Source organism: Drosophila tropicalis, unplaced genomic scaffold, assembly GCF_018151085.1.
Source record: "Drosophila tropicalis isolate 14030-0801.00 unplaced genomic scaffold, ASM1815108v1 contig_878, whole genome shotgun sequence".
In the NCBI taxonomy this organism is placed as follows: Eukaryota; Metazoa; Arthropoda; class Insecta; order Diptera; family Drosophilidae; genus Drosophila; species Drosophila tropicalis.
In genome coordinates this window covers 14,913,214-14,939,395 of record NW_027173374.1, presented here as the reverse complement: position 1 = coordinate 14,939,395, position 26,182 = coordinate 14,913,214, and the positions used below count along the sequence as shown (strand labels likewise).

Below are 26,182 nucleotides of genomic sequence, written 5' to 3'. Positions count from 1 at the left end.
TTCTTTATTACTCCCTCTTTTAGTGTCAGCCAATCGGACTATTCCAGTCAACGCAACTTTTTATCCTCAGCGACGACTGTTCTATCCAATGGCAGTCGAGCTAGTTATCAGAATACATTCCAGCCGGTCGTCGTTCATGATCAGCCATCTCAGGATGCATTCCATCAAAGCGCAGTCAGTGATACAACAACAACAGCAGCAGCAACATCATCATCAAGGAAACAGCCACTTGGCCGACTGGACGGCATTGTGAGTACGCCAGGGGCGCGCAATACCAAATGCCGAGTAACAGACTCCAAACGGTTCTCGGCCATTCTATTGGAGACGAATGTTCTTGAACTGCAACGCCATCTACTCACACTGACCGTACAGAATCAGGTGTTGGCCCAAAAGCTCGATACGTCCAGCAAGTCCAAGACAATGCTGGCGAAACAGCTGAATAAAAATCAGGAGGATTACGAGCATATGCGCTATCAGTTGGAGGAAAAGACCATTGAACTGGAGGGCACCAAAGCCCAATTACGGCTGGTCGAATCCCGTTTGCATGGCAGCAATAGTACGACGAATTCATATTTAAATTCCTCTCAGCATGATTACGAAACGAATCGTTCCTCCGCCTCAACAACACTGATGCTCAGTAGACGAGGTGTGCCTGATTCAGTGGACTCTACATCGACAGCCATGCCAGCACCAACAGTCACGCAAATAAGCACGCCCAGCATGAAGGCCATGGTTCCACTGGCCATGGAGGAGTTGCAACAGCACAGCAGCAGTACGGAGTCGGCCCACGAGCATGAGGCGACGCCAAAGGGACAGAGTACACCGAATACAACGCTCTCGAAGACCATAATCCAGGCCAATCCCCTGGGCACTAGCACGCCCAGTAGTATTGCGGCTCGTGTCATGAGCACCAGTGTGGGTGGAGTCAGTCCCTTTGAGCAGACGCCAACATCACGTCAGAATGCTTTCCGCAAATTTGGTTCGGCCAGTAAACCCAGCAAAATTCCGCTGCCGGGCAGCAAGGCGGCCGCCTACTTTGCCGGCAAACCGCCAACGGGAAGGCCATCGACAGCCGGAAGATCGCCACCATCGGTGCACAATTCAAGTGGGACCTCGTATGGCAGCAAGTCCTCGCTTAGCCGCAGTACTGGCAACTTGCAGAGTTTGCGACGAGCTGATTCCGCTTCAAATCATTCGTTGAGCACCAATACCAGTCGCAGCTCCACGTCATCCTCCATACCATTAGCCACCACACCCTATTCGTCTGGTTCGACTGGCAATCGCAGCCAGAATGTAACGAATCCGTCCCCGCGTGTGCTTCAAAACTCACCGTTGCCCAAGCTAAAGCGTGAAACGCTAAGCTCCAGAGTGCGTCACTTGGACTCTTTGTCACGTTCGCAGCAGTCGCCATCGGAGAGCGGTAAAAACCATCATCACCATAATAATAGCTCCTCCTCAGCATCCTCTATAGCAGCCCAGTTGAGCTCTACGCTGCGCAAGGATCTCCAGCTTAACTCATCGGGAACGCCGGCCTATCTTCATCAGCATCAGCATAGAGGGCGCAGTGGGCAGCGTTCGCCAGCCATCATGGGGGCCACCAACTTAACAGCTGGCAGTGAGCGGGCACCGTTGGGTGTATCGCGGCGTTTGAGCAGTGCCTCTGTGGGATCGGCAAGTAGATTGAATCGAGATGGTGGTCAGCAGCATGGTGAAGCTAATCTAATTACGACCACGCCCACATCCAGCTATGGTGGCGACAGTGATAGTGGCAAGGTACGCACTCTTAAATCAACATTATTGGGTTGGTTTAAATGAGTTAATAATAATATAATTACCATGATAATAATAATAATAATTATAATAGTAATATTACTACTACTGATATTATCGATACAACAAAAACAACAACACACATACACACATTTATATACATATATAAACAACAAAATGAATTATCTACTGATAACAGATTTATAATATACATTTGCCTATGCCTTCGATAACGTTTACGATATACCAACAAAAACAACAACCATAAGAATCATCATTTTCGATACTACAGAAACAACAGCTACAATAGAAACAACAGCAACGAACAAACAAACAAAAAAAAATAAATCGGTCAACAATCTAGAGAGAAAAGAAAACCGATCTACACAATATACATAAAACAGATATACATACATTTATTATAACGCATATTTATTTATACATACATTGTACAATTAACCTCCCTCTCAGCATACACATACATACAAAACTACATATATATACAACATATATATATCGATATCTATTTAAACATCTATGTATCCCATTTACATCTAATTAATGATTGTGTGTAATCATCATCGTTGTCCTACTTTTGCCCCCCTCGTTCACATCATCAGAAACCGAAAATGTCATTTGTTTGTTTATAATATTTGGCTTCAAGGCCCACAAAAATCAAGAGATTGCCGCCTCTTTTATTCCCAGAAGATGAAACGGTAAAAATATCTACATATTTACATTTTTTGCTTACCTTTCACTCAACCTGAAAATTTTAATTGAAAAAATGTTTAATTGTAATACTACTTTGTTTTTTTTTTTTGTTATTCAACAGAAGAAAAATATTGTTGAGAATTAATTACTGTCGATTTAGTTTTACTTTTAAAAAGTATATGAAAAAAAAGAGCTGCCAGCCTATATATGCCTTATATATACCCATAACTCCAGCTATTTATGAATGGTGCCTAACTCCTGTCCCTTCCTTCCTATCCATAAAATAGCTCTCACTGCCCAGCCTAAAAAGCCGCCTTAGGTGCTCGGTCACCGCCTTTAGATCAATTAGCCAATTGCCAATTGCCAATGCAATGCCAGCACATGCAGCAGTCACAGTTAAAGCCAATATAATTTCACCTATTGCATATTTTTTTGCATGTACATAAAATAACATTTATTTCATATGCATGTCTCATTAAATTGATGATAATGATGATTATGGATGATGATGATGATGGGAGTCTGACTAAGAAGAGATGATTACGTCAGACAGTTTCTCGAAAGTGTTTAAAATTTAAACAAAAATTATCTACATATTATAATTATTAGTTTGCGTGTATTATTTGATACTAATTTTTTTTTTATTTTTTAATTAAGTATATTTTGATATAAAATTATCAGTTATTACTACTCTTACCACCTAAATGGGTATAATTTATTTAATTTTTGTATAAAACAAGCAAGAGAAAACCCATGCATCTAAATGTGTATAAAAATATAAACACAAATTTAGTATATAGCATAAAATTTGGATTCGTTTTGTGAAATTTATGCTTTAAAAAGAAAAACAAGAAACTTGCCCCAAGTTAAATCCTAAAAAAAAGCTTGCCAAAATCATATCATTAATTTGGTATCATTCGATTGATCATCAAAAGCATTTTTCATAGACCACAACTAAACCCAAAGGGGAAACACTTGGAAAACACGCTCACACACACACAGATACATACATTTCATGGCTTATTGAAAACTACATCAAGTATATCTATATGTAGATAATGACACTTGAATAATTTTTGTTGTACCTAATGCTGTAATTTCTTTTTAATTTTAACTTTTTCGTTTTTTTTTTCTTTCTGCCCTCCCACTATGTAACTATGTCCAAAACAAAACTACTGTCTATATATATATATATATCATATATACTGTCTGTTGTTATAACTTACATGTGTACACCTCCTCGTATTTTATATATATCCCAAAACTACTACTGACCGTATCAAACAAAATCAAAAAACAATATATCCCTCGATCCACATCCATTCAACAATCAACCAAAAACCAACAAACAGCCTATCCAAAAATGTAACTAAAACCATAATGATGGACAACAAAAAAAAAAAACACACACATTTCCAACGTATCTAAGCTGTGGATCTGGTGTGGAATAACAAACAACAACAACAGCAACAACAACTGGTGGTTACCCTACATATCTATATGGAATTTTTTATGGTGGTGTATATTGAATTGATAAATTGAAAAATTTGATGTGTGTGTGTTTTTGGTGGAGAGAAACAAGCAAATTTAATGCTGCATGCCAAAAGAGAAATAAAAATGCTAACATACTATATACTATAAATATATGCGCCTGGAGTTTTGGGTAAAGGACAGCAGGAGCAGCAGCTAAAAGAGGAGCCGATAAATGCGTCCAGCCAGCCATCGCCCAGTTCATCTCCTCAGCACAGCTCAGCTAAGCTCAGAACGAAGCTGCTTCTCCGACTCTTTCTGTTCTCTATATTTATATATATATATCTCTATATATGTAACAAAGTTTACACAATTTGCCGCAATTTGTTTTTACGCGTAAGTCTCTTTATTTGTTTCGTTGTTGAACACATTTTTTTGTTTTGATTACGTTAAGCTTTCCAAAGACAACTGTCCACTTCTTACAGAACCAAACACAGCTTCATTTTTATTTTTTTTTTCCACTCTCACCTTATCTTACCAAACGTATTGATGGCTTTGATTTATTTTTGCTTTTGTTGTAGTTTATATAGTGTAGAATCTAGATTACCTCATTCAACCAACCAACCAACCAACCAACCAACCACCCACCTACCCCTTCACAGCAAACGGGTTGCACCTAAAATCAAAAACAAAATAAAAACAAAAAAAATACGTAAGCATCTCTGTGAAACACAGAGACAAAGAAAACCAGATATCGGTTCAGATTGTACATATATAACTTGCATTTGTAATAACAAAAAATATGCAAATTTGTACCCAAAGGTTGAGGTTCTCCAATTAAATCCCGCTCTTTGCCTAATACCAAAAATACATTTTATGTTTCCTCTAACATTCTATTTATTTTTTCTTCTAATTTCTTTTTGTTATTGTTCTATGTTCTCTCTCATTTTCATGTTTTTTGTGTGCACTTTGAAATCCTAAGAAACAAATCTTTTAATATATATATATATTGTATTACCTTTACTTTTTCTTTGCTCCACCCATTGGATGATGCACAGAATTTGAGCAACTTGATGAATAAGCCAAATTTTCGCTTTAATAACAACAATTGGCAAACCTTATGGCATAGGGATCTGGAGCCGCCACAAGAATTATCAGAGGAGACAGCCTACGATTCCTATTACACACAATTCACAGAAGCAGCAACACAGAGTCACGATTCCTCAATGGATCTGGGCAGTGATAATCTTCTGGTGACCTTTGATTATGGTTACAGTGATTCGATCGACGCTAGACAAACAGCTTATGTTGAACCTGCTGTCGGTGATGATCTGTGCGATGGCCAAGGCGATAATGATGGTGATGCAGATGGTGCCATTTGGTTTGGCACTCCACCCAATGATGCCAAACCATTTGAGGTGCATCATGTGCAGCATAAGGTATTCGATGCAAGTCTTCAATCCATGGTATCGTATGATGTAGACGATTTCGAAGAGGAGCTATCCGAAAACGAGCAAGATGAAGATGATGAAGTTTTCTATGATAGCATTGAATGTTGATTGATTTGTAATCCAAATCCAATTTATTTGTTATTAACAATTAGTTAGCAGTTGGGCTAGGAACAGGCAGGCTCTTTGTCTATTTTTTTGTTTGGTAATTATGATAATTTAACTAGTCTATGCAATCGAGATATAATGTGAATCGATTGATTTTTAAGTGGTAGTCTACATATATATTTTGTATATTATGTTTTGATTGTTTGTATGTATTTGTACTCACACACACACATCTTATATATATACATATAAATTGCGTTAAACTTTCAAAATATAAATTATGATTTAATATTTTGGACTTGTGGAATTTGTGACTGAATCTAATTTGATGAACATAATTGTCAAATGTCTCTGCTAAATAGAATTCAGGGCTTTAGTTTTATGATGGTTTCTTCTTCTAATTACTACTACTACTACTACTACTACTGCAAAAACTTTAAACTACAGCTATTTATTATGTAATTACAACAATTTTCTACTATATTTAACTAGGTATATGCAGCATTCGTATGTAAAAGTCTTAAGTTAGTTATTATGCACTTTACAATTATATTATTTTGCTTGTTTACTCAAATCCAATTTAATTGCTAAGTAGTTTAGTTGTTAAAACAAAAAAATAATATCATTGTGTGCATGTAATGTGTGTATGTTTATGTATATGTACAGATCGTTTAAATATATAGCATCCTACCTATATTATATGTATATTAAGCCAGCAAAACCTAGCAAGCAAGCAAGCAAATGTAATAATTTTATGTGTACTCTTTCGTGTAAGGATTTATCTATCATGTTATCAAAAGAACAAGCGTTTACTACATTTATAAAACAAAAACAACAAAAAAACACAAGTAGAAAGTGTGAATGAAAGTAATAATTAACAATTATGATTCATTTAAATATATAAATACATATATAAAGCAAATATATTCAAAACAAAAGGCAAACAACCTGTAGACATATGTATATCCCATATATAAACACAGCAAATGTAACTGAAGCAAAATCTATATATATAAAAAGAAAATGACAAAAAAACACAAAACAAAAAAAAAAAAAAAAAGAAACACTAAAATAAAATAAATTAATAAAAAAATAAAATCAAGGCACAATTTGTTATTCTTTACTGGGCAAATCAATTGCCAATAAATTTAAATCAATTGCAAACTCTTTTTAAAGTTCAATTAACTATGTTACTACAATTTCGGACAAATGAATATGTACACCCTTACTTTTTGTTTGATTTTTGTTTTTTGTGTGAAACAAAGAATTTGAAAAACTCAGAATGTTAAACCAAAACAATTCTCTACTACTTAAACATAGAAAGAAACAACTATAATTAAATGGATTTCTCTTGACCTTGACCTGACTTGTCTTGCTATCAAAATATTCATATTTGATGAAATTCACTTATAAAAATTGATCCTGCAGCCGTCATGACTGCATTGAAGAGGTTATTGTCCCAGAGTAGCGTGCGCCTATTAGGTTGGGACGCGCTGTTAGAGAAAAACCCACAAACTTTTTCTCTTTCTCACATTTCTCTTTCTCTTTATGAAATGTGAAATTTGTCAACGCCTCTCGCACTCTCTTTGAATAATTGACTAGCAAGTGTTTTGTAGCTCAACCAGTTGTCATTGTGCACTCCAAGCCGCCAGAACATAAACGGCGAACGGATTGCCGTTCAGTCAACTTTTGAATACCATAATACTACACACACTTGGATCAATTAAAGCGACTACTCGTGTTTTGCGTGTACTAAATATGTGCTTATCAGATTATTGCTAAGGGCGGCTAACATGGATTTTGAGGAAATTCTAGCCAAATGCGGCAATAGTAGTCGTTATCAGTTTCTCATATTGGCACTCTATGGCTACCTCATGGTGGTCATATCCATGCATTACTTCTCACAGAATGTCATTAGCTTTGTGCCCGATCATTGGTGCTATCATGAGGAGCTGGTTAATCGATCATTTGCCGAAGTCGAAGCCATATACTCACAATTTGAGAGTCCTTCGTGCACCCGACTGGATGTCGTCGATGTGGTTAGTGGCAATGTGACTGTGAGTGACAAACGTTGCGATCGCTGGATATATCATTATGATTTCGGCTATAAGAGCATGAATACTGAGGTAAGATCTTAGTCTAATGTTGGTTAATAAGCTTAACTATCTTGTATTTTCCCTTTCTACAGCTTAATTGGGTCTGTGATGAGGCGTACAAAGCACGTGTGGGTCAATCATTGTTTTTTGTGGGCTCTGTGTGTGGCACTTTGGTCTTCGGCTTACTAGGCGATCGAATTGGCCGCATTAAGGCTTTGATTTTGGCCAATTGGTGCGGTTTCTTGGGCGATTTCTCCACCATATTTACTCAGAATCTAACTTCGTTCTCCATTAGCCGTTTTGTGTCGGGCCTGGCAGCCGATGCCAACTCGTATCTCATGTATATATTAAGTAAGTATGGTTCTATATGTACTCCCTTTAGTTTTCCATATTTTATTTGTTGTTTTATTATTACAGTTCTCGAATACGTTTCGCCTTCACTGCGCAATGTTGGCCTTAATACTGTCTTGGGTCTGTTTTATTGTCTGGGCTTGATTGGCGCTTCTTGGCTGGCTGTTTGGGTTGGACATTGGCGTATTTTCTTGGCCTGCTCCTCGCTGCCGCTTGTTCTGGTGACACTTTTCTATTTCCTAGTGCAGGAGAGTGCACAATGGCTGGTCACCCGCAACGATATCGACGGAGCCATCATGAGACTGCAACGTGTGGCCGCCATTAATCGTCGGCAAGTCAGTGATGATGACTTTAAAGCATTTCGTAGCTATTGTGAGCAACATTATCGCCAGGATGTTAAAGATGACGAGAGCTCTAGACAAACTAAGTTGCTTGACATGCTAAAAACGCCACGCATGCGCAGTACTGCCATCAAATTGTTGCTGATTTTGTAAGTATCTAAAAAACCACATGAAGGAAAAATGTTTGATATTTAATATATCAATTCTTAGCATTATCATTACACCGTGCTATAATACCATAGCCCGAAATGTGGAGGGCCTGGGCATATCACCCTTTATTATGTTCTCATTGAATGCCCTGATGTTGCCGCCTTCGGGTTATCTTCAGGGACTACTTCAAGACCAAATTGGACGCAAAGCCACTGCAGTCAGTTGGATGACATTCACTGGACTATTTGCCGCCGCTGCGGGCTATGTGATTTCACTGGGGAAAGATCAAAATGTTATCTTACTGGTGGGTCTAACGCTAGCTGCACGGTTCGGTGTCTCCATTGCCGATGGGGCAAGTTCTCAATTCTCCACCGAGCTGATTCCCACATGCGTGCGTGGACGTGGCGTTGCTGTGGCTCATGTTGCCGGCTTTGCAGCGTCGTTTCTCTCACCATATATTATCCATTTGGGCACTTTCTTTAAGCCAGCACCTTCCATCATATTGGGCTTGCTCTTCCTAACGGGAGCGTATGTTTGCCTTCTATTGCCAGAGACGCGTGACAGAAAACTGCCCATGTCACTGGCTGAGGGTGAAGAATTTGGCAAGGGGGAAGGAATTTTTGATTTTCTTCACAACTTGCGTAAGAAACCGAAAACCGATTTGGAACTAGCTGCCAAAACAAAACAATTGGAGGAAGACACCTTAATGCCAAAGCTGTCAACTCAGAACTAAATTGAAAACGAATCGAAAGTATTTGTTAAAATCAACTAACACTGTATGACAAAATCTTGGAGTTTAACATCTCTCTACTGAGAAAAGAAGATATTCTCAAATCATCCAACATATTCTCGGTTTAAATCTTCTTTTTAATTCTTCTTGTTGAGTCGAAACATAAAAGTCTTAAATATATTGCTTAATCAAAACTGAAGAATTGAGACCAGCTAAATGAATTTTAAAACTTTAAAGAAACAATTTAATGTCGGACCTCAAAAAACAATTTGTACTAACATCAAAATGCTCGGATAGTTTATGTGAAATTTGAATGAATTGAATGAAAAATGTTTATAATTGAGCTAAAGATGTTTAAGTTATGACTAAGTTTGGGGATATTTTGGAGCTGTTTGCCAATTTTGTCCCACAGTGTAATTTAAGATTATTTAAATCAAAAGCGAGATTTGTGTGTATAGTTCTCCAATACATATTTTATCGCATTCACTTTCAATCTATAACACTCGCGGTCTAGCATCAATGGCAAGGCCATACAAGCTACTTGGAATTGTAAATTAGTTGATCAGCGAAAAAACATAACAACAACAACATAAACAAAAGCTGAACTATTGCTTATCAACTGCAATAATTAAATCAATATGCTTAACTTATAATCAAATCAGGCAGCTCATTCTAGTTAGGGCGATAAAGGCAAACACAATGCTTATCAGCCAAGCAGAAGACAAAAGAGGCGTTCCAACTACATATTTATTCAACTCGCAATGTATCGTTATGGTCGCTGTCGCTTTCACAATACACACAACGCACATTCGGCTCTTAACTATTCAGGGAGAGAACAGAGCAGCAGCTGGCAGTATGTGCGTGGCAGTGACTGAGAGCAGACGACCCCACAAAACGCCTCCACCTTCACGACTACAGCGAGCCACGACTCTATGTTTCTCCAACAACTCGTAGAATCTTAGAGTGCATGCTAGCCCCTCCGTCTCCAAAAACTAAAGCGAAAACGAAAGCAAACGACGAGCGACAAACGACGCAGCGCCATGGCAATTGATGTGGACTTTGATGTGATTTTGGCCAAGTGTGGGGACAACCAACGCTACCAATACTTGCTGCTGGCCCTCTATGGCTACATTATGTTTGTCACTTCGAGACATTATTTCTCACAAAATGTAATCGGCTTTATGCCTGATCATTGGTGCCATCATGAGCATCTGGAGAATCGAAGTTTTGCCGAAATCGAGGCTATCTATGCTAAATATGAGAACCCCTCGTGCACACGACTCGACTGGATCGATGGCAATGAAGCAATGAATGCCACAGTGAGCAGTCAACGCTGCGATCGCTGGATTTATAACTATGATTACGGTTTCCGTAGCATTAATGCCGAGGTGAGTTTACCAATCAATATGGATTATCGCAATTAGACACTTTCTCTCTCTCTCTCTCTCCATGTGTAGTTCAATTGGGTCTGTGATGCAGCTCTTAAGGGAAGAGTGGGACAGAGTCTCTTCTTTGTGGGTTCCATGTTTGGGACATTTATCTTTGGACTATTGGGCGATCGCATCGGACGCATTAAAACATTGATTTTGGCTAATTGGTGTGGCTTCCTGGGTGATTTTGCCACAATCTTTGCCCAAGATCTGACTGCATACTCAGTAAGTCGCTTTATCTCAGGACTAGCGGCTGAAGCCAACTCATATCTAATGTATATATTGGGTAGGTAGCCGTTTATAATGAAGGCGATGCCATATCAAGGGCATTAGGATGGAATTCTTTCAAGAAATTCCATGAAAAAAAAATTAAATAAGTTATAAAGCATCTTTTAATTAATGGCAACAACCAAACATTTTTCCGGAAACTTCAAAAGAAGTTAAATCAGCAAAAATCATAAGATGTGAGTTCTTGGCAGCTTTTGCTGACTGGGAATCTATAAGGAATGTTCTTATCAAAGTCAACCATTAAAGAACTTGTTCTTTAAGTATTTGAAATATTTTGAAAATTTGTTCTCTAGACAAACACAGCCCGTCAACTAATCTTTTATTTTTCATTACTGAAAGCAGTTCTCGAATATATCTCGCCGTCGCTACGCAATATTGGCCTCAACACAGTCCTGGGCATATTCTATTGTTTGGGTCTGATAAGTGCATCTTGGCAAGCAAGATTTGTGGGCGACTGGCGAAGCTATATGATGTGGACGGCTTTTCCCTCTCTGCTGGTGACAAGTTTTTATTTCCTGATACACGAGAGTGCCCAGTGGCTAATTACCCGCAATGATATTGATGGAGCCATTTCCAGATTACAAAGAGTGGCAAAATTCAACAAGCGTGAAGTGAGTGAAATGGATTTTGAAGATTTTCGTAAACATTGTTCCAAAAGTTCAGAAAGTACAAAGTCAAAAGAGGATACACATAAGCTACCAGGACTCTTAGATGCACTGAAGACACCTCGTCTGCGGAAAACGGTAATCGAAGTCCTCATTCTTTTGTAAGACTCCAAATTGTTCAATTTCTTGAGACAATTATAACTAACTTTTTTTTTTTTTTTGCCATGCAGCATGATCATAACAGTTTGTTACAACACGATGGCCCGCAATGTGGAGGGCGTCGGAATTTCACCCTTCATCATGTTCACGCTGAATGCTTTGACTCTACCACCGTCAGGCCTGGTGCAGGCTCAGCTTCAGGAACGATTCGGACGTAAATTTACCCTTGTGAGTTCTGTTCTTCTCACTGGACTATTTACGGCTGCGTATGGAACAGTTTTGACCATCTGGAAGCAAGTTAATGTCACACTGTTGGTCGCTTTATTGCTAACCTCCCGCTTTGGAATTTCCGTTGCCACCGGAGCCACCATGCAATTCTGCACTGAACTTATACCCACCTGTGTGAGATCGCAAATATTGGCAGTGGGCACCATTGCTGGAGCAGCAGCATCCTTCCTTTCACCGTACATTCAATATTTGGATACGTATAGTAAGGCTGGACCGGCAACTTTACTTTTCCTGCTCTTCATTGTCTGCACATGGCTCTGTTTGCTTTTGCCTGAGACATCGAACAAAAAGCTACCCATATCGCTGGTCGATGGGGAGCAGTTTGGTGTAGGAGAGGGAATGTTTGACTTCTTGAGGAAGAGAAGGAGCAATAAGGTCGACAAAGTCGATGCAAGTGCCGAGACACAGGAGAAACTAATGCCTGAGTAAATAACGAATGAGACCTAGAAAATTGTGCCAATTACTCTCTACAACATGAGATCCTGTATGTGGTTCAGATTCGATCAATTTGAACACATTAACTAATTAATATGTGTATAAATGCAAACACAGTATTTTTGGCTCGTTGTTTGTCTGTGGGTTCTATCATTAAAGTTAATCTTAGTTTATAAAGAGAGCGTGTGTTGATAAGATAACCTGGCTATAAACCACTTATGTTTGGTGAAATCTTTCATAGACAAGAGATTTTCTTTAGTGTTCCGTCTAGTTGATTATATGATAGATATGTTTCCCGTTGTCTAAGTTATATTTACTTTCTAAGTATACTTAAGTTTCTAACTAGATTGAACTTCTTCCAAATTTACATATGTACATACCACTACTTCTTATTATCGCTGATTTTCATGATATGTGAATTTTGATGATTCTGAATGTAAGAAATATATGTGAAAATGCGATTTAAAAAAAACCCCAAATGTGGTTTATACATGTGTCGAGATGCTTATGTTGTATATATAACACGAAGAATATAAAGATTAGATTCGCAATAGTCACACTCACGAGAAGTAGTTGCTGGCATTATGTGCTCGGTAGAAAAGAACAGACGCCATGGCAAAGGATATGGATTTCGATGTGATACTGGCCATGTGTGGGGATAATCATGGCTACCAATACTTGTTGCTGGAACTCTACGGCTATATAACATTTGTCACTTCGATGCATTTCTTTTCGCAGAATATTATCGGTTTCTTACGCGATCATCATGAAGAGTGGAAAATCGCGCTTTTGATGAAATCAAAGCCATATAGTCACAATTTATGGATCCTTCGTATACTCGTGTCGATGCCATAGATTTTGTTAGTGGCAATGTGACAATTAGTGATAACAAATGTGATCGGTGGATTTATGATTATGTTAGCATTAATGCCGATGTGAGTTTATCAATCTGCTCTCACGGGAAGTGTGGGAAAGAGTCTATTGTTTGTTGGCTAGATGATTGGCACATTTACCTTCGGGCTATTGGGGGACATAAAGACATCAAGTTAATCTAGGTTTATAATGAATCCGTGTGTTGCTTAGATAACTTGGCTATAAACCCTTTATGTTTGGGAAAATCTTCCATAATTTGAGAAAACTGCATCAATACTATCAGTTGATTCTCGAAAATTAATATTATTGTATTTTCTATCATCTCTCGTTTTAACGCATTCCAGAGCTCCATCATCCCGAAACCGTTCTGAAAAAAAAAAATTGTTTGTGTAATTAATTTTGTTGCATATTGAGCAATGTTGGCTCTCTTAAAATATGCGTTCTCTTTATTTAGATTTGAATTTGAACAAATTCCCGCCTTTTTTAATCGATTACTTTTCAAACCACTTTGAATCGATTACTCATGCAGTTTTATATCGATTAATCGATAGTTCGGGTTTCATTACGTTACGTAACGTAAGAGACTAACAGATATTGCGCTAGAGGGCGACGCTTAATTTTTCTTCAAAAGAAACGGTTTAACAACGAATGTAACAAAGTTCAGAAAAGTTAATTTACTAATTAAATAAGTTATTTCCGGGATGCATAATCTAAATCGTTTGTTTCTAACCCCTGTGCTGCCAGGTAAGAAGAAATATTTAACATTCATATGTACATACATACATATGTACATACATATGTATGTACATGCAGTGAAAAGAGTCTAGAGTTGTTTTTGACTAATAGAACTAACAGTTAAACTTAAGAAAGCAACCTTAATTGCTCCATTTTGACTTTACTGTAGCAAATACTGCAAAAAGTTGTAATTACTAACAAAGTCCGTTCTGTCTTTTTATCGCAGCGTTAAAAATATTAAAATGACCCACCTCAATCCGAATGTATTGTTTACGTGAGCCGTCGCCGGATTCGTTTCGTATCTCTTTGACTGATCCCCCCCGCCTCCTCCCTGCCACACAAAGTTTCTGCAATGCACACATGCGCGGGTAATGGCTATGAGAAATGTAAGCATATTCAAGTGATTAATGCTCAACAATTTCGGCCCCATCGAGATGGGTTTTTGGAGAGGATTTTCTTCATTCCAGGACGTTTCGCGTTTAGTATTTGCTTGTCCCTGGCTACGTAATTAAACTTGATTAATTGTCTAGTCAGCAGCACAAAGGTAAAAATTTGCGCTCTGACCAATGATAACAAAACGGAAATGGAAATTAATTAATATGAATATTACGAAATAAGAAAAAAGAGGCTAACATAAAGATAAGCATAAAGGAAAATGGTAAGTAAGTTTCATTTAACTCTTAAATACAAAGTTTAGAATAAAAGAGAAGACATTGCTCGTTAAACCAACCAATATGAACTTCGTTCAGAATCTCTTCAACATTATTAAATACCTTTTTCAATATTTTATTCAGTATTAAAGTTAGTGCCTAAATGATTAAAGATGTTTATATTAACTGTATCCAACTGTGTGAATCCATCCCACTAGTTAAATCGCATATGTATGTATGTACATACTTACCGTCACATACATTAAATTCTGATACACTTATTACAGTCAGTAAAGAAATATACTGATAAACAGGTGAAAAAACAAACCCAATGCAATTTATCTACTTAATTTTGCACCTTGTGCAAAAAAAGGGTTTCAATGACACCAAAAATTTCAAGTGGGTGCGTTCGATGATATCAAAGTTTCAGCTGCATGGCCAAGTATGTCAAGTTGCTTTTGGGGCCAATTATTGTTCGAATTGAAAATACAAAAGGTGTTTATTAGTTCACCATAACAAATTAGATGCATGCTTTTTCAACGGAAACTCGTTACTCTACTTCTTCAATTCTCATTACTATCGCCACAATTATCTCAGTTTTGTTTAGTTTTGTAACCAATTCAATGCCAGTTAACTCTTTCTAGGCAACCTTAATTATTCTCTATAAAACAAATGCTAAATAATTAATATATATTTTGAAAATTTAATTATCAAAAGGCTCAACAATCCATGGTTATACATCACCAAGATGTAAAGTGTTTCTTATAATCTACTAAGCCTTGAAAATGTCAACACTAGTTTAACTAATCAAGATCTGTGTATTTGAAATTCATTGCTCGTAACTAAGTTAAGATTTCATATACTTGGCAGTTTTTTTTTAAATTTACATAATTTTTCCTTTGTCTTCTTGGCTCTTGTCTTTCCGTATGTCCTTCCCAATCAATTGTGAGCTTAACATGTTCATTCATTGATATCTTATTTCTTTTGGGTTTTTTTTGAGACCGATTTGATATATACATCTATATATGTATATATACATGTACATACATATAAATAATTCATTTCTATAGCCATAGGCTTTTCGCCTTTTTTACTTTTCTCTCTGTATGTGTGTGCGTGTGTGTGAACTTCCTTTGCAAACAAGCCACACCTACAATAAAAAAAAAACGACACGAAAAAATTAACAGCTTTATCAATCGCATAAAATGCCAACCTATGCCGCGGGGGCCAACAGCAAAGGAACTCAAAAACAAAAAACCCAAAAAACGGGGAGAAAAAAATATTTATAAAAATAAAAAGGGGAGCGTCTGTTTCTGATTTTGCGAGGCATGCAAAACGGAATATATAGGAAATAAATAATGAAAACAAAGGGCGCATAAATAAGTATCTGAAGATCGTTGCCAAAAAAAAAAAATTAAAGCGGTACGAAAGTAGGTGGGAAACAAGTGAATTGAAAATTATTTCCAATTCGTTTGCTTTTCTCATTATAATTGAGGCGCAAAAGTTACTTTTTGCCTCTGGTTGCTTGCATCTTTTTGATACCCCTTAAATGGAGGGTTAGATGACGATGATGAATTATTTAATCACGTGATAGAAACGCATCAAAAAGAAGCAAAAACCAGCTAAAATTGGAAATAATATTAATAAAGTTTTATGTATATCGATGATATTAAAGAGGCGAAAGGATTTGCATATAACTTCTTTTGCAATGTAATAATATCTAACTCTATTGGCAAGTTTTGCCAAGATTTGTTACCATTGAAGTTGCTCTCAATTTGAGAACATATTTTTAGGGTATCATGCATTCGATACCCTCAAAATTCTTGTTTCGCTTTGTCCCTTGTGTCTGTCCCTTTGAAGGCAGGCCACAGATTTAACTTACAGATTTTATTTGCTACTCTTTTTTGTTTACAAGAAGGGTGAGACTGCTTTTTTCTGATAGTTGGACTAACTTTGTGAAATTTTGAAAAGTTAAGTGAAAAGAACACACTGGAAAACTATTAATTAACTGTATTATAGACATTTAATCATGATCCCAAAGAACTAGAGAATCATATTACATAACTGACTGTATGAAGATTTTTAAAGTCTATTACAAATTATTCGAGTTGCCTTTTGCAGAGCATTAAGACTTCGTTGATCTTCGTTTGTTGATTTTGGTTTTTATATTGCATTTCAAGTTAACATTTGGACTTTTTAATGAACTTGACTGGTTTGACTCAATTATTTTTTTGCCCTTTTCGATTAAAGATATATCTGCCTTATAGCATAAACATTTGTATGTATTGTTTGCTCATATATTGGTTACATAATAATTTGCCTGCTGATGGCAGGAACTGCTGCGAAAAATGTATTTCTCTCATTTGGCATCAAAAGTTTTCCGTTGTTTTTTTTTTTTTGATATCTTCAAACAACAAAGCCCAGAACAATTTAATTTAATTTTCCTCTTTTGCCTAACGAAATGCAAATCAAATTTTCACTTCTTTGTTTACTTATTTTCATTTTTGGTTTTCATTTTTTGCCCCTTTGGTTTTTTATTTTGGCTAGAGTTAAGTGGAAAGGAAAAGGGATATGTATATCTAAATAAAAGGAGAGGACTGCAGCCTTTTGATAAGCAGATTATATGCTTTTCAGCATTTTCATCCTTTTATTTCTTTTGTAGTTGTTGCTTTTGCTTGTTTCGAGGAAAATGTTGATTATTTTCATGGCTCTCGTGTTGGTTGTATTGTTGTATTGACATTGGGTGGCATATTGCTTTCAGTCGTAGTCGACGTCGATTGATCTGCACATTGCTTTAAGAGAAATCCTCAAATATTTCTTTAAACTTTTCCATAAAGAACATTTTTTGCTTCCTTTTTTTTTTTTTTTTTTCTTGGGTCCACTTTGCCGTGGCTAGGAGCCATTTGTCTTGCTTTTTGTACAGACGGACGCAAGGAGCATGTCAACCTCAAACAAACTGTCCCGCTGCCAAGTTTCACGTCAGGATAATTAAGAAATTTTTCAGTTCCCATTTATGCCATGGGGATGAAGTGATTCCCACCCATTGCCAGTCCCAAGACATCTTCCCCCACTCCATGGACGAACGGACGCTGCTTTCTTCCAGTTGGGTCTTGGTGGTGCGACTTTCGTAATCGAAATAAATGAAAATTGATTGAATTCCATTAGGCCAAGCAACGGACAAACCATCCAGTTTGCCACCAACTTTCCGCCCCCCTTCGAAGCCTGCATTTCAAATTAGGCAAAAACTAATGAGCCATGCACATGGCCATCGACATTCAACAACGGACATTGGACATTAAAAGAACGTTGCTTGTTTTACTTGTGGTTAAACTCAACTCAACTATCATTTGCCTGAAAGAATTATGGCTGTAAGTTGACTGGCAGGACTCGTCCCTTCTCGTCCATATATTGAGTCATAGACATGGTCATCATGTGCTTCATTAGAGACAGATATGTAATAGACCTTTAAGTAAAAATATAAGTAGTGTTTACGTGAATACTTAGAATAAGGAACAGATTTTGTTGTTGTTGTGGTAAATACTTAGATTTAGATAGATAGATAGAACACAAAGCACTTAATCAAATATTTAAATGTTTTGCGATCATTTAACAATTTATCAGTGTTGAGGTTGAGTGATCAAATATTTGATAGACAAGCCCTTTATCCAATGGACCATCAAGTGTCTTTAGTTGTTGAATATATTTGCAAAGATTTTGCTTACTTCTCGGTGAGTATACAACTTAACTGACTCCATATTAAAATTGTAGATGGTTGGAAGCATGGCCAGATTGTCAGTTAGTTCGTCACTCAGTCAGTTAAATCAGGGTAAAGCATGTGTGTGCCACATTCATCATAGTCAGAAGCATACAGCCAGGCCAACAGATTGTTGCAACATATTTTATGTGCGGATTGAGGGTTTACCTTATCCCCCACCCCCACTTTACCCCTCCATCTTTACTTCACAAGTTTCCCGCTCCTTAAGTTGCGTGAAGATTTTTTCAATTTTTAGCGAAAATTACATCATCACTTATGCTGAATGAGATTTTCGCCTTGGCCCTCACTGACTTTGTGAATTATTAAAAAATTTCTTTGTCAACAAATCACTTTGTATGTGTGTGTGTGTGTGTGTGTGTGTGTGAGTGTTTTTTCCTCACTTTTTTGGTAGGTTTACTAAATAAGGTTGAGGGCAGCTTCATATACACACTGGCACATGCGATTTACATTAGCCTCTCTGGGAGGATAAAAACGACGCGGGAGAAAACGAAAAATTTAAAAACGTCGCAAAGAAATTTGTTAACGTTGGAGGGTTGTTAGCCCCCCTCACACTCCCCTGATGATGTATGATGGCAAAGGTAGAAAATCGTTTTCAAACATAATTTTGTTTGCCTGACACCTACACAACGGGCAAATAAATCTTTTAGCTTAAAGCTGAGCCAAACAAAAAAACACCCAAGTTAAAGCAAAAACTTAGACCCCGAGGCCAGTCGTTGACAAATTCAATAATTTTTTTCCATTACAAAAGGACATTTTTTTGTGTGCGACCAAAATTGATTGACATCAGACGGAAAGGTAGGGATAGAGAGCGAAGCAGAAACGGAGCGGAAGAAGCCACAGAGTTGGAGTTGATGAGAGGCGTGGATAAATATAATTTCATCAAAAGGAAGAATATATAGAAACTTGAACTTTGAGGATGTTTGTATACCCTTGGAATTGTTATTGTTTTTGGCTTGAGATTAACAGATTACTGATTAAATGTGGTACATATATATCTAATATATACCACATTTGACAATCTTTGAATGCGAAAATTTCTTATTCTAAGTTTTGGTCTAACTTGATCAGGTTCTTTTGGAGTTGTTTTGGTTCCCTTTGCTTCCTTTTCAAAAGTTAATCTAATCTTAAATTACCTTTTGTGTAGTCCTTCAGCTTGGGTCAAAGTTTAGTTATTAATCAATGATTTCTTATTAAAATAATGATTTTGACTTTATAAAGTTCTAGTTATAGAGATGAAAAATCCATTTAGTATAGGCCAAGTTTTGATTGAAATCAATGTAGTCCTTTCTGCAGTAAGGGTATCCAAAACAAGCAACGAAATCGACACCTGCCTTAGAAGCCGGAAAATAATCAAAATAAAATATGGATTTTTTCCATGTATTTTTGCTTTGTTCCATTATTTTCGCCCAAAGCAGCGAAATCCATCCATCCTGTTTCTATCCCTATGCGTGTGTGTATGTGTGTGCGGTGGCGTGTGTGTATATGAATCTGCAATTTGTCTTGTGTGTGTAGTTGGTAAGCCTCTCAGCAAACAAACAGGCGGAAGTTCTATTCCACCAAAAGATGCGAGCGTTAATACTTGAAAATTTGCGCTAAGACTTAGCCCAAAAGTAGAAGATAAGCGGAAGGGGCCCCAACTACCCATTCCACCACCCATCTACTCAACCACTGTAAGATAATTCAAAGAAAGCCGCTTTTCGGCATAACAATGGGGGGTCTTCAGGTGTGTGCGACTGTGTGTGTCGTGTCGTTTCGAAGTACAAAGATAACTAGGCGAAAAGGAAGGAAGAGTTGTAGAAAAGGCTTTAGGAAATGGAAATGAGATTCTAGGAATTTGCTTCTACCATATGTTTTTTACCCCTTTGCCGTTATTCTTCACTCCATTTGCTAGACCACAACTCAACCAACCCAATCCAATTCAACACAAAAACCAAAAGTATCGATATCCTTGCGCTCTTAAGCCAGTCAGTTGGCCAGTGGTCAGTCCAATAGCTGCCAATGACACTGCCAGTGGCATTTCCGACTCAACACGGATAAACTTCAAAACTGACCGCCCACCATTCAAGTGGTTTTTGGTTTCTTCACCACAGAAAACCTGCTTCCTCCTCCTCCCTCCCTCCAGACTACTCAAAGCTCTGACGCCACTCAGTGTCATGGTCTCTCCTTCTATATCCCCTCTGTTTTGTCGTTACGTATAATAATCTTGATTTTGTGGTCAATTGAATTCTTAACTTCTTGAAAAGCTCAACACACTGACACACACAACAGAAGCGCCAGCTAAATAGATATCTTGGGGGCGTGGATGACACAGCAAAGGAGCTCCTTTCAGTCCAGTCTGGCTCCTTGCCTGCTTCTTGCCATGGCTTCTTGATGACGACGATGATGGTAAACGACGCCAATTGCCAGTACATGGAGAGCTAAAGAAAATGACTGACCAGAAAAACGATTTTTCTGTTGCCTACTTATTGGCCATTGATTCTCAAAAATTGGCCTAAACAAGGCTACTTCAGCTCAACTGAGAATTAGCCAATTTTATGCGTTATGATCTTTATGATTGGCCCGTACCATGTGATTTCTGTGTTTTGGTTCTTCCACTCTTTAGATTACCATTTAAGCCGCTCATGCGAATCAGATGCGAATGCCCCTTTCACCCTCATGCCCGCGGCCTGTCCTTGTATTTTCTTTATGGCTAATTAAAACTTTTTCCCATTTTCGCCTACAAAATTTAGTAGTTGTTTGTGTTATTGGGTTCTTGCCTGCCTGCTGCCTGCCAGAGAATTTATTGCTAGTCAATAATACAATTTTTCCTTGGCTTTCCGGCAGATATGTGTACTTCGTGTTTGTTGGCAAACTATTTCTAGAATAGTTTTCCCTATAAGTGTGTGTGTGTCTGTGTGTGTGTGAGTGTTAGTGGCGGCATGTGGCACGTCCTCTGTTTGTGTTCCACAGTTCAGTTCACACTCGAATGTGCAACATTATTGAAATTGAAGCGAGTAAACTGGATGTATGTGTGTGTGTTCGTGTGTGTGTGTGTGGGAATAATTTTGCGCAAATTTTGCTGTTTCATTTGGTTTATAGTTTTTGGTAGATAAGTTTGTTGGCAAATTATTTTTACTTGTAGAATGTTTTTCAAGTGCAATTATTTGTGGTTTAATCGAAAAAGGCAACATTTTTGTGTGTCTAGTCAAGTTTTTGGCGAATTCCACAATTCAAGTATTTTAAATTACATTTGAAACGGATGATTTTTAGTATCGAATTTAAACCAAGAACAATTTATTACCAATCGAGGTTCTTTACGTTAGTTCGAATTGAGAATTATTTACTTAAAATCAAAGAAAATTGATCTATCTAGTAATATTTTTGCTATGGGATATATAATTCCCACCATGTTAATATAACATCATCAATTCTGATGTATTTACAATTTCAATCATATTTCAATTTGAAAAACATTCTGTTTGCCATCATGTCCTGTCGCTGTCTCTGTGCTCTCTGTGCCCCAACCGCAGCACTCAATTAGCAGCCACATCGACCATGGCCAGTTTTGGTTAATTGAAAGCAAACAAAAACGCAGCGGAAATGTTAGTCAAACACGCTAAATGCGAACAACATTGAATAAACTATGGCTACACAACCCCTAAAAATTATTTATGTTGCCACATATATTGACCATTCATTTTGGGCTTTTAACGCCAAATTGGTGTGGAGGGGGTAGAAGAGAATAGAAGCAGAAGCAGGAGCAGGAGATAGGAGGGTGTGGCAGAGGACTCTTACATGGTCAAGGGACAATATTTATTAACCGACTCCTCGACTCGACTCGACTTGACTCGACGCCTTATATATGTATATATTCAAACATTGCCGCTGATTGTTGGTGTCGCCTTGCACGGAAATTAGTGAAATTGTATCGTCGACGTTGTCGTTGTCAGGTTTTGCGGTTGTAACTTAATTAAGACCTTTTGGGCAGGGCTATGTCCGAGGCAGAGGCCGAGTTCCAGGCAATTGACACGCTGACACTCAAGAGTTTGAGTTTTTATTCGTGTGTGAGTCCTTTCTCTCTTTGAATGGCTTACATAACTCACCTTGTCTTGTGGACTCTTACACTTCCTTGTGGGGTATATTGCAAATGTGGTCAATAAGAATAGAATCATCTCGAGGAATAAGGAACTCAGAACTCCATTTAGTGCGAAAAAGTATCACTATGATGTACTGGAATCAAATTGATCTTGAATGTCTTGATTTTGTTTTGGTTGATTTCTTATTTTAAGCTAGAAGGTAGATCATTCAAAATTCGACTTGGTTTTCTTTAGTATATATTTTTTTGCCAGTTAATTTATATTTCTTCTGCCCTTTCATGTTGAGCCAGCATAACTTTTTTTTTTCAGGTCAAGTCATTTCGGCCCCCGCAGCTGACCATTCCGGAAGCATTTTGCTTAAATGTCTGTGTCATTTGTAAATAGTTCGTGTTGCTACACTTGACGGAAATGAGCAAGAAATGACCACAAAAATGTCACGACTTTCACCTGAATTTAGGGGTTGGGGTTGGGCATGTTGATGGGTGTGAGGTTTGCGTGGAATTTGTTTGTGACTTTGTTGACTCTACGAGAAATTAGCACAACATTAAATAACACGATTTGGTGGCTGTGATAAGAGACTTCACACAGCCAGAGCCAAAGCCAAGAGGTTTGACATGAATTATGGATCTTGTTATATATATCTTTATTCGGGGCTGGGTTTGGGCTTCCATGCATATTTTATGTGTCAGTTGGTATATGTTTTAATAAGCTGCAGTGAATATGAATTAGTATGTCATATTATAGTTTAATTAGGCCGAAGGTTTTAGTGGCGGTTTTTCGAATATACATAGCTGCTAACGGAATTGGTTTTTAGGGAAGTGCCGAGCAAAAGAGATATTTACCACAAAAAGGTTTGATAACTTTTAACTAATGATGGCAAGAAATTAAGGGCGAAAGTTTGTAAACGAAGGACCAAAGGAGGTTTCGAATAAAAAAGGAGTAGGATATAGATTTCTGTATGGACAATTGATGCCTTTAATAATTATAACTTAATTGGTTCTTCCCTCAAGTTGGTTTGATCAAATCCAAATGAAATGCCACGCAAAAGTACTTACTTAATATAAAAGTTTTCCACAATTAGACCCAAAAATCACCCCACTGCTTTCTTTGTTTCTCTCTTACCATTAAGCCCTCCTTCCTCTGTTGTTTTGCTTTCTTGTAATATGGCCCACTCATTTGGATTTTTACTGGTGGCTGGAACTTTTCCTACTTGGTACTTTTGCCAGTAAATGGCTGACATTTGTTTTCCACAGCCTGGATACATGGCCAGCCAGTCAGTCAGTCAGTTAGTTAGTTAGTTAGTGAGATAAAGAGAGGTTAGCGGGGGCAGAGAGAGAGAGAGAGAGTAAGAGAGCTGAGCCTGATACCTCCCTGTGGTCGTTCATTTCATGGCCTGCATCATCAATAACTCATGCCAAGCCAATTTGTATACTTTGGACAGTTTTGTGTTCGGCATTCCTCTTCAGCGTTTGGCCAAAAAGAAAAACAGACACACACACGGAAAAACCAATTCAAAGCAAGAAGGAAGGAAGGGTCCGGTGTGGTTTCTGGTATCGCGTCTAGGCTCTAGTCCCGAGACTGAAGCCACATTTCAAAAACAGTTTCCAAGGCATAAATCACTTAAAATGCTTTACCAGAACCAAAGAAATAGTTCAAAGTTCTATGTGTGTATGGATTTTTCTCTTTACGTTTGTTGCTGCTGCTCAAAGTGAAAATTGATTTTTTGTTTTGGTTTGACCAAAATATAACGATAAATTGAGCAAATGTCACTGCAACTGCGAGTTGAAAAGGCCAAATATCAGTGGTCAGTTGAGTTGAGTTATAGTCCTTTCGAACCTCATATGTATGGCTCTCGGACAGGTGGGTAGGCGGCTTCATCTTCATCTTGGCATATCGTCGCCTAATTTGTAGAAAATTGAGATTTATTGAGCAGCAGCAGCAGAAAAAATGTTGGAACTTTCAGCTTAAAGTTTTCTGGTCAAAAAAAAAACCATTGAAGTAAGCAGCAAAAATCAATAAACATGGAAACCCTTTTTAAATGTTCCGCTCATTTAATTATGATTAATGACCAGTTGGTCTTTAATGACGCTTTTTGCCTTCATTCAGATGACATATCAATGTCACACATCAGCGCATTTTCTGTTCAAGTTTTTCATACAAATAGATGGAGTAGCTTGAATAGACTCAAAGGAAGAGCAAGAGGATAAACATTCTACAAGAGGAGAAGGAGCAAAGGCAATCAATAAGGGGAAATACAATTTAAATCCTAGCATATTGATGCTTAAAAAAATACCACATAAATATCTGTGTGTGTGTGCGTGTATGTGTACACATGCAAACATAACGACAATTTCACGCTACAAATGTTTCGATTAAAAATTCGTCTTCTGTTCGTTTTTCTATTTTTTTTTTTTTTGCTATTTGTTCATTTTTGCCGTTCTTTATTTTGGGGTGGTGGCCAATAAAAGTACAAACACGCCCAGCTCATATGTGCAAAAATTCAAAGAAAAAAAGTCTCTATATATGTATATAGAGAGAAGAAAACAAAATTTATATATACATAAGTAGTTGAAGTAGCAGGACTATCCCCAGCAGCTACTCACAAAACTTTATTTGATATTTGCTGAAGCACGACAATGAATAATAACTACATACAGGGAATGCATATGGTAGCAAAAAAAAAAAAAAAAAACCAAAGCGAGAAAGAAGGACACCAGGACATAGCGATAGAACCACCCTGTTAAGTCCATAAAGAGGAAAAAGGGTAGAATTTGCCATTTTAAATGTTGCCCCCTTTTTTGGCTACATCTATTAAACTCAATAACATTTTCGAATAAAATTTGAGGGGGAAAATATGGTAGATAACATCAACTCAATAGTTAAAGGGCACAAATACCTTTCCCTTTTGGCAATTGCTGCTTAATGCCAAATGCTTAGACAATATTTGGCTAAGGTATAATATTGCATATCTACAGGAGAATTTATTCTTAAAAACTCAAATATTGATCTAAAAGTTGGGGACCATCACTTCAATAAACACAACATTTAAATGAACTCATTGTCAGCCATCGAATTGTGTAACTAAGGCCTTAAATTTTTGATTCAAGTTCAAGTTGCCTTATTCACTGTTGCTGATAGTTTGTTAACAAAATTTCACTGCGTTGATTATTTACCTGTTTGCTTCAATGCAAAATGTACCATTTATGGTCTTAAGCCTTGCTTAGAGTCCTTGGCCATCTATTTGAAACTGGGTGCAATACAATGGAATGACAACAATGGCCCAAGCCCAGCCATGGAAGCTTGCACTTGAAGTCATTCATGGAGCTGGCGGGCAAGTAAAAACTTTTTAAGTGAATTTTTGATTAGATCTGGACGAAAGTTTTTGTCGCTAGTGCCAACACAGTAACAACAACAACAACAACAACGGAGCACCAACTGGACAAAGGGAGAACCGTAAAGGGGCAAGGACAACGGCATACATATATAACTTAAAGTCGCCATCGTTAGTTGTGCTCCTTTTGTAATTTGCGCAAAAGTATAATAATAAAATATGCCCTACCAGATACGACACAGACCAGGTAGAGAAAGATGGCATTGCAGTTAAGAAAGTTCGAAAAACGAAACTGTACCTACTCCAGCGAACTTTTCGCGAAGTTTTGTCTGCACAAAGTTAATAAAATTATTTGCCACAGA

General features: G+C 37.5%; 4 protein-coding genes across 8 annotated transcripts in view; all 4 read left to right on the top strand.

Moving 5' to 3' along the window:
* Nucleotides 1-5,579, top strand: part of jvl (javelin-like) — a 54,165-nt gene extending 48,586 nt beyond the window's left edge. For 2 of the 3 annotated variants that reach the window (XM_068301735.1, XM_068301736.1), the window contains exons 4-5: nt 24-1,773; nt 5,010-5,579. In XM_068301735.1, the coding sequence (XP_068157836.1) occupies nt 24-1,773; nt 5,010-5,510 (2,251 nt within the window). In that variant the 3' untranslated portion in view covers nt 5,511-5,579. Of the gene's footprint in view, nt 1-23; nt 1,774-3,833; nt 4,348-5,009 lie in introns of all 3 variants that reach the window. The other variant, XR_011033637.1, reaches the window with a different exon arrangement.
* A 1,588-nt stretch (nt 5,580-7,167) lies between these two features.
* LOC137585082 (organic cation transporter protein-like) lies at nt 7,168-9,423 on the top strand. The gene is made up of 4 exons (XM_068300734.1): nt 7,168-7,633; nt 7,696-7,954; nt 8,021-8,444; nt 8,506-9,423. Exons 1-4 carry the CDS (start codon nt 7,301-7,303, stop codon nt 9,176-9,178), a joined length of 1,689 nt encoding a protein of 562 aa, XP_068156835.1. The 5' UTR covers nt 7,168-7,300; the 3' UTR covers nt 9,179-9,423.
* A 138-nt stretch (nt 9,424-9,561) lies between these two features.
* Nucleotides 9,562-12,757, top strand: LOC137584840 (organic cation transporter-like protein). 3 transcript variants are annotated; one of them, XM_068300413.1, is made up of 4 exons: nt 9,562-10,563; nt 10,633-10,891; nt 11,236-11,659; nt 11,729-12,757. In XM_068300413.1, exons 1-4 carry the CDS (start codon nt 10,216-10,218, stop codon nt 12,372-12,374), a joined length of 1,677 nt encoding a protein of 558 aa, XP_068156514.1. In that variant the 5' UTR covers nt 9,562-10,215; the 3' UTR covers nt 12,375-12,757. The 3 variants fall into 3 exon arrangements, with proteins under 3 accessions (XP_068156514.1, XP_068156515.1, XP_068156516.1); XM_068300414.1 differs by having other exon boundaries at nt 11,236-11,636; nt 11,729-12,014; XM_068300415.1 differs by lacking the exon at nt 9,562-10,563 and having other exon boundaries at nt 10,812-10,830; nt 10,896-11,659.
* Nucleotides 12,758-14,590: 1,833 nt separating this feature from the next.
* The window catches only part of pxb, a 178,584-nt gene continuing 166,992 nt past the window's right edge, over nt 14,591-26,182 (top strand). Inside the window, exon 1 of the mRNA XM_068300862.1 lies at nt 14,591-14,646. The gene's annotated coding sequence lies outside the window, so the exon portion shown is untranslated. The remainder of the gene's footprint in view (nt 14,647-26,182) is intronic.